Below are 12,412 nucleotides of genomic sequence, written 5' to 3' on the forward strand. Positions count from 1 at the left end.
AGCAGCCCCGACCGGGCACCAGCACGGAGGGACAGCGGGGAGCCCAAAGGGCTGCGGCGGGCACAGAAACGGCGAGGTCCGTGAGGAAAGGCAGGGCTCCCGAGAGCCGCGGGAGAAGCGCGGGACGGGGCATCCCGGGGTTCCGATGCCTGGCCCCCGCCCGGAGCCGCGGCAAAGTCTCCTCTGCGGCCGGCGCTGCCTGCCCGGGGCTCGGGGGCAAAGGGAGACGGAGGACGCAGCGGGGCGGGGGAATACGAAAAGTCCCGCTCCCCAGTGCTGGTCTTTTGTTCCCGGGGGACGACAGCAGCCGAATGCACCGGCAACGGGGGGAGCGAGCTCCGCCGAGCTCCTCGGCTCCCCTCCCTCGGGAAAGAAAGGGTACGGGAATTCTCCCCCGGCCGGTAGCCGGCGGCAACGTGCCCGGGCGCGACACGGCCCCGCCGGGCGCGGGGAGAGAGCGGGGCAGGCGGAGCGGGACCGCCCGGCTCCCGCAGCCCCCGCTGCAGCGCCCGCCCCCCGCCCCGGCCCCGGAGCTCACCGTCCTCGTAGTTCTTGAGGTAGTAGTCGGGGCCGGGCCCGCCGCGGCTCTTAGCCGGGTTCTTCACGTTGTGGAACTGCAAAAAGTCCGTCCTCTTGCCCGCGAAGCGCAGGAAGGCGGGGGCCAGGCCCCGCGCCAGGGTCACCAGCCGCCGGGAGCTGGGGAGAGGAGAGAGAGGGCTGAGGAAGCCGCGGGCCGGGCCCTCGCTTCCCCAGTACCGCCAGCGACCGGGGACCACGGGGCTCGAGGACCCGCCGTTGCCCCGCCCGGGGCAGCGCGACGCGGTACCACCGGCTGCGGGGCTCTGCGCGGGCCGAGCGGCGCGGCCCTGGAGCGGGGAGCCGCCCCGCCCGCCGGTGGCGGCCCGGAGGCCGGCGGGCCCGGCTCCCCCCCGTCCTGCCGGCGCCCTCCGGACAAGTGCAGCGGCGTCCAGGAGGCAGAGGCGCTCAGCGCCACGCGGGACCGTGCCGCGGGCCGAGCCGCCGGGGAGGGAGAGGAGCGGGGAGGGGAGAAAAGCGGGAGCCGTCCCGGCTCCGCTTCTCTCGCGCCTTCCCGCATCCTCGCCCTGCTCCTTTCCCGGCTGCCGAAGAGACCCTCGGAGCGGGCGTGCGGAGGAGACCCGCTCTCCCTCCCCGACTTACCCAGCGGGGAGAAGGCTTTCTGGCCGTCCCAGCGCCTCCAGGCCGCGGCCGCTCCGCACCGCCGGTGGGACCCAGCGCAGCTGCAGCCCGGCTCTGCCCCCTGCGCAGGGCTGGAAGTCCAGGGAGCGGAGGGCTCAGAAGACCTGGCCGACACCCGCTCTCTGCCCGTCGGGACCCGGGGAAGGCTCGGCTCGGCAGGCGGCCCCGTTCCTGCTGCTGTTTTTTGTTCCATTTTGATTTTTTTTTTTCCCCCTGTGCTGCCTCGGCCCGTGTTGTGCTTTTTGCAGAGGAGCGGTTGCTGGAGCGAGGGGAGCACGACATTTTTGCAGTCATAACTGATAAGTCTCCGAAATGCTTTCTCCATTGCAAACATGTGCATCTTAATGGAAACCATGGCCTCGCTCCCTCCGTCACAACAAGCGCCGCCAGCAGCGCGGAGCCCGGCAGGGCTGGGCGGCGGGGCCGCCGGGGCGCCCCGCGGGCGGCGTGGGGAGGGCGCCGGGGGGCTCCTGCCTTACCTTAAGAAATCGAGCCAGCCATCATGAATGATGGAGGGGTCCAGCTGCAGGGAGAGGAAATTCTCACTGATTATCCTGACAGGGCTCTTGGTGTTGACATCAAGGAGAATGAGAGTTCTTCCCTTCACACCTGGAGGTTTCTCCACCGGCAGTGCTCTCCTGTCCCCAGCCTGGGAAGGCAGCGAGAAGGTGGCCATGAGGGCCAGCCCAGGTGCCATCAGGGCTAAGAGCCCTGGGGGGCAGGAGCTGGGACAGGGCATGCCGGAGAGCAGGAAACCCCTAATTAACTCGCTGTCTGCAGGGGCTCGCTGGTGGCTAATTGTCCTTATCTAAAGTGTGGGGCGCTCTGCCTTTTTTTGCAATGTTTTGGTGTTGGTGGAGGGGAACTCACGCCCCTGACCAGCCTTTCTCGCAGCCGGTGCCAAGACTCCTTGTAGCCAGCACCGCCCCTTTAAGAGATGCAGGCTCCAGACATTTTTAACTTTTTGAAGGTAAGGGGAGGCTCCTGGTTTAACCCCCTCGGTTCGGGGCCCGCCGCCCTGCCGCAGCCCCGCCAGCACCGAGCTTTCGCTTTGTGCCGGCTCCAGCGGACGTTTTCAGCTCCCGCAAAACCGGGACGGAGTCGGGACACGGAGACACCGGAGAACTCGGGACGGGGACCGGCGCGCGGAGGCCGGCCAGCACGGTTCGAGATAGTCGCCGGCTATAGAACGACAAAGAAGGTAAGGCAGCGAGGACGGCCCTGGTTGGGAAGGGGGGAGTTTGGGGGGTGGTAATCACCCCGGAAAAAAACCCAAACACTACTTCTGAGGGAAGAGTTACCTCCAAACTGCGCCGGGACCCGCGACGCTGGGCGAGGCCCTCGGGGCTGAGCGCTGGAGGCTCCACGGGACCCGACGGGCGCAGCGGGCTGGGGGCCGCCAGCACCCCGGAGCCCCGGCGCGGCGCGCTCGGTGCGCCCTGCCCGAAGCTGGGGCTCGGCCGGTCCTCTCACGACTGCCATCGGGCACCGCGGGGAACCGGGACACGGGGAATCGAGCCGTCGGTCTCCTTTTCCCGCCTGCCTCCGGGCCCATCGGTGTCCCACCGGCGGCAGGGAAAGAAGAGGGGCAGCAGCAGCAGTGCCTGGTGTGGAAACGTCCGCATCGGGGACAGCACAGTTTGATGGCACCGACGGGGACTCCCGTGCCGGGGCCAGCCCTCCGTCGCGACCTCCAGGAGGGGCCGGGGCAGGACTGCAGGGCTCGGCGCACTGCAGAAGTGCAGGCGGCTGCGGTTGCCAGCTCTGGGCAAGGTCGTGGCACCGGGCCGGGGATCGGTGGCGGCTGCCGACAATCCCGGGAGCCTCAAGGATTGCCCATCCGAATCGGACATCCTCTCCGTCAGCAGCCGCTTCCCGGGCCAGCCCCGAGCTCCCACAAGCAGTCTGCTACCGCCGGGACACGCACCGCGCCCTACCTGGGCTCTCGGCCGCCGTGGCCCGCCCCAGTTCCCGCGTCGCCCAGGCCATGCGGGACGCAGGGCCCCGGTGCCGCTGCCGGCCCGGCGACGGAGGGCGGACGGCGGGAGGGCTGAGCCGAGCCAGGTGCGGTCCGCCGGGGCCCCGCAGCCCCGGGGATGCGGCGGGCGCAGCACCATCTGCTGGTGAGGGGCCCGGCGCGGCGGGGGAGCCGGCACCCACCTGCCGACACCCTCCGCGCCGCTGTCGGGAGGTGCCGGGCTGCGGGCAGCAGCGCGGCTTCGGGATCGAGGCATAAATCTCGCCGCAAGAGTGGCCGAGCGCCGGGGACCCGCCAGCCGCCCTCGGGGATGCCGGCGGGTCGGGTACGAGCGCCCCGGGCAGCCGGATCAGGGGCACTCCGAGCGCACGGGCAGCCCGCTGTCCCGGCAGGGCTGCCCGCCCTTGGGAACCCTCTCCAGCGTCTCCCGGCGTCCGTACGGAGCTACTTGTGCGCCCCGACCGCCCTAGTCAGGGCCCGAGAGGCGGTGGGAGCGGTCCCGGTGACCCGGCGGCAAGTCCCGGAGCTCGGTGCGTTCGGCGGAGCCCCGCACGGAGGGGAAGCACTCGGCCTGGGCCCCGGGCCCCGGTGAAGCCCGCGGACAGCGCTGTCTCCGGCGGAAATCTCCACTCCCCCTGCCTCTCTGCCCTTGAAACGCTCCAAGACAAGAGGGGCAGCCACCCCTGCCAGTCCCGGCTCACTCGGGCAGGCGCTGTAGCGGTACGGAGCCGCTGTGATAACGCGTGGGGAAGGATGAAACATACCTCTGGCTCTGCTCGGGGTGAGCAGGGAATACACGAACTAGGATTTGCCGTGAAACCATCCCGCCAAAGCAGAGACGGGAGCAGGGCTCAAGCCGCGCCTGGGAAGGGGCTGCCGAGCGCAGCGCAAGCTGACCTAGAGCAGCAAAAGGGTGCCCGGGGCAGCGGGCTCTGAGCGCTGGAATAAGTAAATGGATCCGGGGAAAAGAGCTGTGCAATTTCAGCTGTGCAGAGCCCTGGCATCCCGAGACAGGAAGAAGGCAATTTAAGCCTGGAAATTTGTGTTCGGCTGCAAAGACTTCTGCTGAGGTTTGCAGTAGCCCTTAAAACTGACCCAAGACCTGAAGCCTCCACTTCAGAAGCTGCACAGTTTTCTGGGTCATCTCCAAATGAGGAACACGAGCTTCAAAATCATCTCGTTATTTTTAAATATTTTTTTTCTATGCTTTCAGAAGATGAGAGCAAGGCTTTGGGGATATTTGTTGTGATTGCAGGCCGAAATATTGTAACGTGCCTCCCTGCAAGGATGGTTCTATTTTCAAACGAAATTCCAGTGTTTTCTGTAGTAAATGGGGAAAAAAAAAAACACAAGCAAAAACTAAACAAATTATCCACTTTAACCTCCTTTTTGTATATTTTTTCCTTACAAACACATTACTTCGAAAGAGAAATGTGTTTATTCTGAAAAGTTCCCCACAATTAGTCTCTGCTTTGAACGCAAACTCCGGATGCAATGAAGTCACTTATCTGCGGAGATATCACCAACAACATGAAACAGCAGGGAAATAGGCAAAAATCCTCCCAGATGCCAGAGTCACCTTCCAGATTCTGGGAAGACAACGTTACAGGAAATATCCATTTACCTGTCTGAGCTTTCCAAACCAACACCGGGAGCTTGCCCCAGTCCTGTGCCCTCGGAAATGCAGTTGCACCCCACTTTGCATCTGACCCCAGCAGCTGCGAGTTAAATCTAAAAATACAGTGGTTTGGGCTTTTTTGTTTGTTGGCCTGTTTTTCAATAAATTGTGGGCTTAGTATAGAAAACATTTAAACGCTAAAAATCACTCGGTTATCTGCGAGCCCCGGGGCGGCAGAGGAGGTGCGGGGAGCCCCGAGAGCCGCGAGTCCCGGGAGCCGCCGCTGCCGCCCGGCGCAGCTCCGGGACGGCCCAGGAATCCGCAAAGAGGGGCCACGGCCACCTCCTCCCCAGCCAGGCACACCAGATAGGAGGGATCTCAATTTACACCAGCTGCGACCCTGGCTCGCCGTCCGCAGGGGCGGCGAAGCGATGATCCTTTCTTATATTACGACAATTACTTTAGAAAGCCTGACTCACATAAAAAGTATCTATAAAGATTTACCCGCGGTTTTGTCAATTTCGAAATAGGTTTCTCCGTTTTCCATCTACTCTAAACTTGCTGGTTTTAATCTCCAAAACAGTCATTGGAAAAGAAAACTGGGGGAGGAGAAGCATTTCTATAAAGAGCTTAACCAAAGCACATTAAATATTTTCCCAACATCACCAAATAAACAACAATTCTCCAGCTCCCTATAAACTATTTAAAGCATGTCATATCATCTCTTCTGTTCTTGCCAATGTACTTTTCATTTACAAGCTGATTAGAGCAGGGGCCTGTCTTTTTGTATATATTTGCAAAATATTTGGCACCCTTTCAGTCAGTTGCAGTTCACAAACACTTAAAACTGCATTTAACTTCATTATTATAGGTAGTCATTTCGATTTTTCCTCTATTTTGTAGAGCTACTGCCTGTGAAAATGCTTCTTGTAAATGGTCTGAGCAGTTGCTGAAGATTTTCAGCAGAAGAAACCTCTTCAGATGGAAAAAAAAAAAAAAAAAAAAAAGAGAGAGGGAAGAAAAAGCACAACGGAAATCTAAACTCAGATCTCAGGCTATACAAATTGGCCCAAAAGAAAATGGGGGAAATCTCCTTACGAGGAACATTTTTAGTTCACTAAAGAATAAACTTTGCTCATAAATGATGAAAGTTATTATCATCAGAGGATGTCCTGTACCAAACAAACCTCCATTAGGCTGGGAAGGATAAAACAGGCTAGACAGCCCTTTAAAAAAAAAAAATCATCATGTCTTTGATTCCCAAGATATCAACCATGTCTGTTTCTGTACTGCTGTCAAGTAAATCTGAGTTATGGATGCTCTAAAAGAAGCCAGCAAGGAGAAAATTCAGCAAGTGAAAATTAAGAGTGTTATGCATACTTCACAAAAATACACTTTATTTTCAAGCTCTTAAGCTTCTGCCCTGTAGCATGGTATGACAATTTCTTAGAAGAGCAAGACCAATGAATGTGGTAAAGCTGTAATCATCAGAGCATGCAATTGCATGATAGATTCTTTTTACTGAGCTTTTTGCTCTTTCTGCAATGCAGCGTCCATCATTTTCACCACAAGAGCCTTAACGTCTGGAATGCAACCTCCTAAAACTGCCAGTGCCTCAAGGTGGGTGTCACAGCCTGAACTCCACTGCTGAAACCATTTTCTAGCATGTTTATGTATCATGCCTAACCTGATCAAACAGACAGAGGACAGTTGCTTGATTTAATACAGTATCCACATATTGCTCTTTAATGTAGGTGATCTGGGAAGTTCTGTAAAAAGCAAATACCTCTGTCTGAGCTAGAAGGACTGGCTGGTTAGGGAGCTCAGCCACAGCGGGAGGAAAGCAAGCCTACTGAGAGAGCTTCCTCCCTCCAGACATGCCAAAGGCAAGGCATCCATCAAAACCAACGGCCTGGGCAGGAAAAGCACAGTTGGCAATGTTGTCTTTGCATTTTTGCCAGCGTGAAAGGAACACAAACTGGTATTTCCAAATCTAGCCATAGGAAACTAGAGCATGTTTCTTTGAGAGTCATTCTGTACTCACTAGCTGCATAATGAAGAAACCTGGGAAAAAAAAAAAAAGGTGGGGGGATAGGGGCAAAAAAAACCCCACTGGTGCCATAAAGGTTGTGAGTGTGGGCTCTCCCTCGGTGGCACACCACAGAATGAAACTGGGAGGATGAAACAGAGTTTTAGGCAGCTACCAATCAATGGGTTTTTTTCAGGGTATTTTCAGTTTTTGTAATTTAATTTCCAGTTCTGTGAGAAATTAGAGACCGTGTACTTTGTTGGAAAAACAGCATTTATTGTTTCCCTTATCTGCCCTATTGTTTTACTTTATCTGACTTCTGATGCATGATCTCAAAAATTCTCTTACAATCTGGTCCTGCAGATTTGTCCATGGAGAGAACTTGTGAAATCCCAAAGTGCTGAAGTCCCAGCAGGACTTCTGAAGTCCTTGAAAGACTGAGATGCATGGTTTCCATAAAGCTGTAGGAATTGCACTGGGGGTTCAAATCAGGTGCCATCTCAGCACACAGAAATCCCCTTTGCCCAGCACCTCTTCAGCAAACAGAAAAAAATCCACATAATGACTGAGAACATTTCAGTGTACAACAATGCCCTTGGACAGAGAATGCTCTTTGGCTCCATTTACTTCTCTGTACTCATCAATGGCCAGGTCTGATTTCACTTTTGTCTTTCACATCTTGAGAAGCAGGAAATACAGCAGCAATTTGTCACAGTCAAAGAGATACAGAGTGAGAACACAACTGGAGACTGGAGCTCTGCAGTGCCCTGAAGACCACAATAGCCTTGGAAACCTTTTTCTTCAGATTGAGCCCAGCCCAGAGCAGCAGAGAAATGTGCAGAATTATTCCTGTTTCACATCATCACATGAAAAAGAAAGAGAAGGGAACATGCCAATTTTACAAGCCTGAGAATGAATGCAAGCGAGTATTTGTCCCACCATCTGGGGAAGATGATAGAGGTGAAGGAAGAGGTAATATGAGGGGGATGGTAAAAGTTGACAGAGACCTATTTTTCTGGAGGGATGCTTTACATTCCAGCAGCAAAAATGAAGGAAGTGGACATGAGAATTAGATCAGAGAGGGGAAGTAAGAAGATGGATGAAGTGCAAGACTGGAGGAGCAAACGAGTCAATTATGAAAAAGAGGAAGGAACTGTGTGCAGAAATCAACGAGGAGATGGAGCTCAGGGGAAGAAACAGCAGCCAAAATGCTCTCAAATCAGAGAAGCTGCTGGGGTGAGAGAGACAGAAAAGAATTGGAATATTTCAGGTAATGATAAAATTGTAAACCCCTGTCTGCTGTATTTATTTGCATAGGGCAAATAAGCTCTCTGTCACCAGCTCTATCCAGACATCAGAGCATGGCCCTGCTACAGACAAAGACAGGACAAGTCAGCTATGTCAAAGCTGCAAACTGTTGGTGCGCATTAGTGAAATCAGAAGTAGCACATGAAACTCAAGGCTAGAGAGCAAGAGGAGAAAACTATGGGTCATGCCTGAAAACCAGACAAATACATGAAGTAGAAATAAAGTTAAATGCCCATAAGGAACCACGAAATTCGGAGGTTCAGAAGAGAGCACCGCTGAATGAGGGGGAAAGGCCAGCAGTACATCAGTGACCTGTACTCATGGAGGGAGGAATCTCAGGCTGATGTCAGATAGACTTTAAACCAAATACTCTGCTTCCATTGCCCAGAAAAAGCAATGTTTTTTCTGCATAAATTCCAGAGCCCTTACAGGAACTCATCCTCACCTCAGCATTGCTTAAGGGCTGGCATGTCAGCAAAAGTGAGGGGTGAGGTGCAGAGTCCCTAACCCAGGCACAGAACGTCATTGCCCTGTAGGGAAAGTGCATTTATTCACAGCACAGACAACTTTGTCCTTTCTACCATGAGCAACTGGGTATTGCCTTGTATCTTCTCCCTCCACAGATCCCCTTCTGTGTCCTTTAGAACAGCAACAGTTGAGAAAGCTAAAAATAAAGCTATATAAGCAATATAATAGGCATGCAATTGCATGTCTATTTTCTTTGAAAAAATGATGCTTTATTTCCTGTTCAATGGAAAATATAGTTTGATGTTACAGCTATTAGGTTTTGACTGAATGCAGAAATTTGACTGAAACAATGACATTCCCCCTGTATTTACTATTACCATATGTCACTGATTATATATTTAAGTTGCAAAAATGAATTAAATTTCATGGCTTCCTCAAGCTAGATTCTCTTGGAATGGACTGTCTTTTGTTACTAACCAAAATGCTTGGAAAACAGTTTAAATCAAAACAGCAGACTTTTGGTATCATTTCAGGAGAAAACTGGTTATCACAAACCAAGTGCTTAACACATCATCATCGTGAAGGCTGGCTAAAGCCTTGCAAAGCTGCAGCCATTATGGCCAGGAGAGAGAAAGAGGGTTAATTGAACACCGCAGACTTAGAGATGGAAAAAGGAAAGGAAAAAAAAAAAAGACACCGTTTGGAGCTCTCTTGCCTGGGGTCTTATTCCTTCTGCTTCTGAAGTTATCATATATCCCACATCACAGTGCTTATTTCACTTACTTAAGGAAAGTATCTTCTCTAATCTGGCTACTGAGCATTAGTGACAATCAGATTGCACGTATGTTCCAGGAGAAGCCAGCCTTGTCCTTGCTAGGTTTCCTCCTGCTTTCTGGGGAGGAAAAAAAAATTTTTTTTTTTTTACTCCTTCTGTTTCCCATCATGATTTGGATTGCTAACATTTCTATCCCCACTAGGAGTCCCTGGTGGCTCCTGGCCCTTTTCTAGAGGACCAGCGGACAGCAGAGCCCCTGGGCTCCCATCAACCAGGAAGGAAGTGAATTGCCACCCACAGCCTCCTGGACTGTGATTTCAGACCTTAAAGTCAGGGTGATGTAAAGAGACTTTAGGAAACTCCCCATGTTCATGCTTCCCACTTCCTCCAGGTCCCGTCTGGACCTGAACAGCCAGAGCTGGAAGAGGACAGCGGTGACTAGAGAAGTCACCACTGGCAGGTTTGTGGATATTGTGGGCTGTGATGCAAGAGGGATCTCAGTGGTAGCAGACATAGTGTAAAGCAGAACCTGAACAGTGCTGGTGAGTGGGAATCAGGTTGTCATTCCTAACTGAAGAGTTAGGGAAGAGCAGGTAAAAGAAGTAAGATTCAGCATAAGAGAAGAAGGACAGCTATGCTGTGCTTGCTGAAGGACTCACCAGGCAGGATACAGCCTGGACAGGCCTCAGTGAGAACATTGCAAATTCATGTCATACTTTGCCAAAGACTCAATCAATTGAGCATGTGCTAAAGCTGAGTTTGTTTTGTCTTATTTGGAGCTTTGGAAGATATTTCCTATCTTGACTCATTGAACACACTCCAACCACACACCTGCAACTTCTGGAGTGCATCCTCTCAGCAAGAGGCTGGCTAGCACGTCGTCACTTATGCAGGGCAAATCCTACTGAAAGCACATCTGACCACAGCTTTCACACCAGTTTACTTTTACATGTAGCACATGTAAGCTAACATCTGGCAAGAACACAGCTATGTCCTGATCGAGAGGGAGCTTATAGCAACAGATGGTGTTTGATACTGCAGGACAAGGGAGGCTCTACCTTAAACTGAGCATTATTTCCCTTCTGAGCTTTTGCACCCTCTGTCCACATCTTTTTCAGAGTGAAGCCACTGCCACTATGGCTTTGCAATCCCCTCAAGACCAAATACACTCTCAGCCTGCAGGTCACTGCTTAGTCCTAACATCCAGGTGATTTTGCTCCCATTGAGACATGTCAGAGTGTGAAGCAGGGTGCTAATGCAACCATTATATTGTACTTCAGTATAACATGAGGTTAGCAATGCCCTGAACCAGACAGTGCCTCCAGTGCAGGAGGAAATTTCCTCTCCAAGCACACAGTAGCTCTGCCTGCAGGCACACAAGCAGCACCGGTAGTTAGCAATCTAACAAGCAACATCTGCTGCCTATTTGGGGGCAAAGGATGGAAAAGCCAGCAAAGAGTAGCCTACAGATCCAGCTCTTCAAGACTGAGATTTTCATATTAAAGGGAAAAGTGTTTGGAAGAGAAAATCCAGCATCAAAACTGGATGGCTGTGACTCTGGAAGATAAAGGATGTGACTAACTGCTTCTGCAGCTTTACACAGTTACTGTCCGCAATTTTTTTTTTTTTTGCCAGATCTTTATTTTGCCAGTAAAGTGCGGCGAGAGATTGCCACCTTGTGGTTTCTTCTCCTGCAGTGCCATGTTTTTTTTCCCACGTGTTCCAGGCTAGCTAGACCAGTGGTTTCCAAACCACTGTCCAGGGATTTCTCTAGTGACAAGGGTACTATGGACAAGAATATATTCCAAATAATTAACTAAAAAAAAAAGCATGTCTGTAATTCACAGTCTTCAGTTCCTATACTGAGAAGCTTATTACTAGAAAACCTTTCAGGGATCTGACCTGCAATTTAATAAACACTAGTAACTGGCATGGGTACACAGCTCCCAAACAGCAATACAAAACGCAATGACACAAAACCAGACCGCCTTTACAATACTCTCAGCACCAAGAAGTCTGCGAGAAATTCAGGGCTGATGACAGCCTGCCATTGCTAAAATATGGGATGATCTCAAACAGTAGTTCCCACAAGGTCCTAATAAAGAAGGAGCAGCCATGTGCTCATCCCCGCACCTTGCAGACAGGAAGGCAGGAGCACGCTGTGCTGGTCCCAAGTCACTCTGGGTACTGCCTAGGGCAGCTTGTGAGATCTGTCCCTCAGGCTGCATAACTTGGGGCAAGGTCTGCACAAGTAGCTTACCAGGTGGCTCCTTCATCAATCATGCCCGGGTAGAGCACCAGGTAATATCTCCCCTGTGGTACTAAAGGGGAGTTAGAAAGTGGACGAGCAAGAGCTTGTGAAGTAGCACACAGCCCCTGTGAACACCCAGTGAATTCATCACATTTGGGGAAAAAAATAGCTGCCTCCCCCAGAGAGAGAGAGAGAGAAGAGTCTCTCGTAACACAGAAAGGAGCACAGATCCCCCTGGTAGCTTTCATGCCTGTCTGCTTGCTGACATACTGACACAGAAAGTGACCTATTTTCATGAGAGCAATAATGAGTGAATAATCAGAATTTTTCGGGCACTTCCTTTGCCTCCATGACATTTTCTAGCTTCTTGCTTTGCCATTGCTGAGCCTGTTGCAGTTGTAAGTAACTCCTTTCCAGTTCTCCAGCCTCATTTCAAGTTTGTCGTGAATGTTGGTCCAGGGAAGACACAAAACTTTAAGGAGTCCCTGAGTACATTCTTGAGCACATACTTCTGAAGCTGATAAACGCTAGCAACATTCCCCATCAGGTCTAGACACGAGAATAAATGTAGCTACAGTGTGGTACATTTGTTTCCCAGAAAGACTGCAAATCTAACGACTACCCACCCCCCATTAAAAAACCCCAAACAAAAAAAAAAAAACAAAAACAAAAAAAAAAAAAAAAAAAAAAAAAACAAAAAAAAAAATCAAACCACTCCCACGGGAAGAAGGGAAATTAATTTGAACTGAAAAGCTGAAGAGTAGGGC

The 12,412-nt window shown here is 52.2% G+C and overlaps 1 protein-coding gene across 2 annotated transcripts in view; it reads right to left on the reverse strand.

Annotated features, from left to right (window-relative positions):
* HPSE2 (heparanase 2 (inactive)) overlaps positions 1 to 1,977 on the reverse strand; it is a 107,173-nt gene extending 105,196 nt beyond the window's left edge. The window contains exons 1-2 of one of the 2 annotated variants that reach the window (XM_053948965.1): positions 1,698 to 1,977; positions 539 to 696 (exon numbers count right to left, since the gene is read on the reverse strand). In XM_053948965.1, coding sequence (XP_053804940.1) covers positions 539 to 696; positions 1,698 to 1,957 — 418 coding nt within the window. In that variant the 5' untranslated portion in view covers positions 1,958 to 1,977. The remainder of the gene's footprint in view (positions 1 to 538; positions 697 to 1,697) is intronic. The other variant, XM_053948966.1, reaches the window with a different exon arrangement.
* Between the last annotated feature and the right edge of the window lie 10,435 nt (positions 1,978 to 12,412).

The sequence above is a fragment of the Vidua chalybeata genome, chromosome 8 (genome assembly GCF_026979565.1).
Source record: "Vidua chalybeata isolate OUT-0048 chromosome 8, bVidCha1 merged haplotype, whole genome shotgun sequence".
In the NCBI taxonomy this organism is placed as follows: domain Eukaryota; kingdom Metazoa; phylum Chordata; class Aves; order Passeriformes; family Viduidae; genus Vidua; species Vidua chalybeata.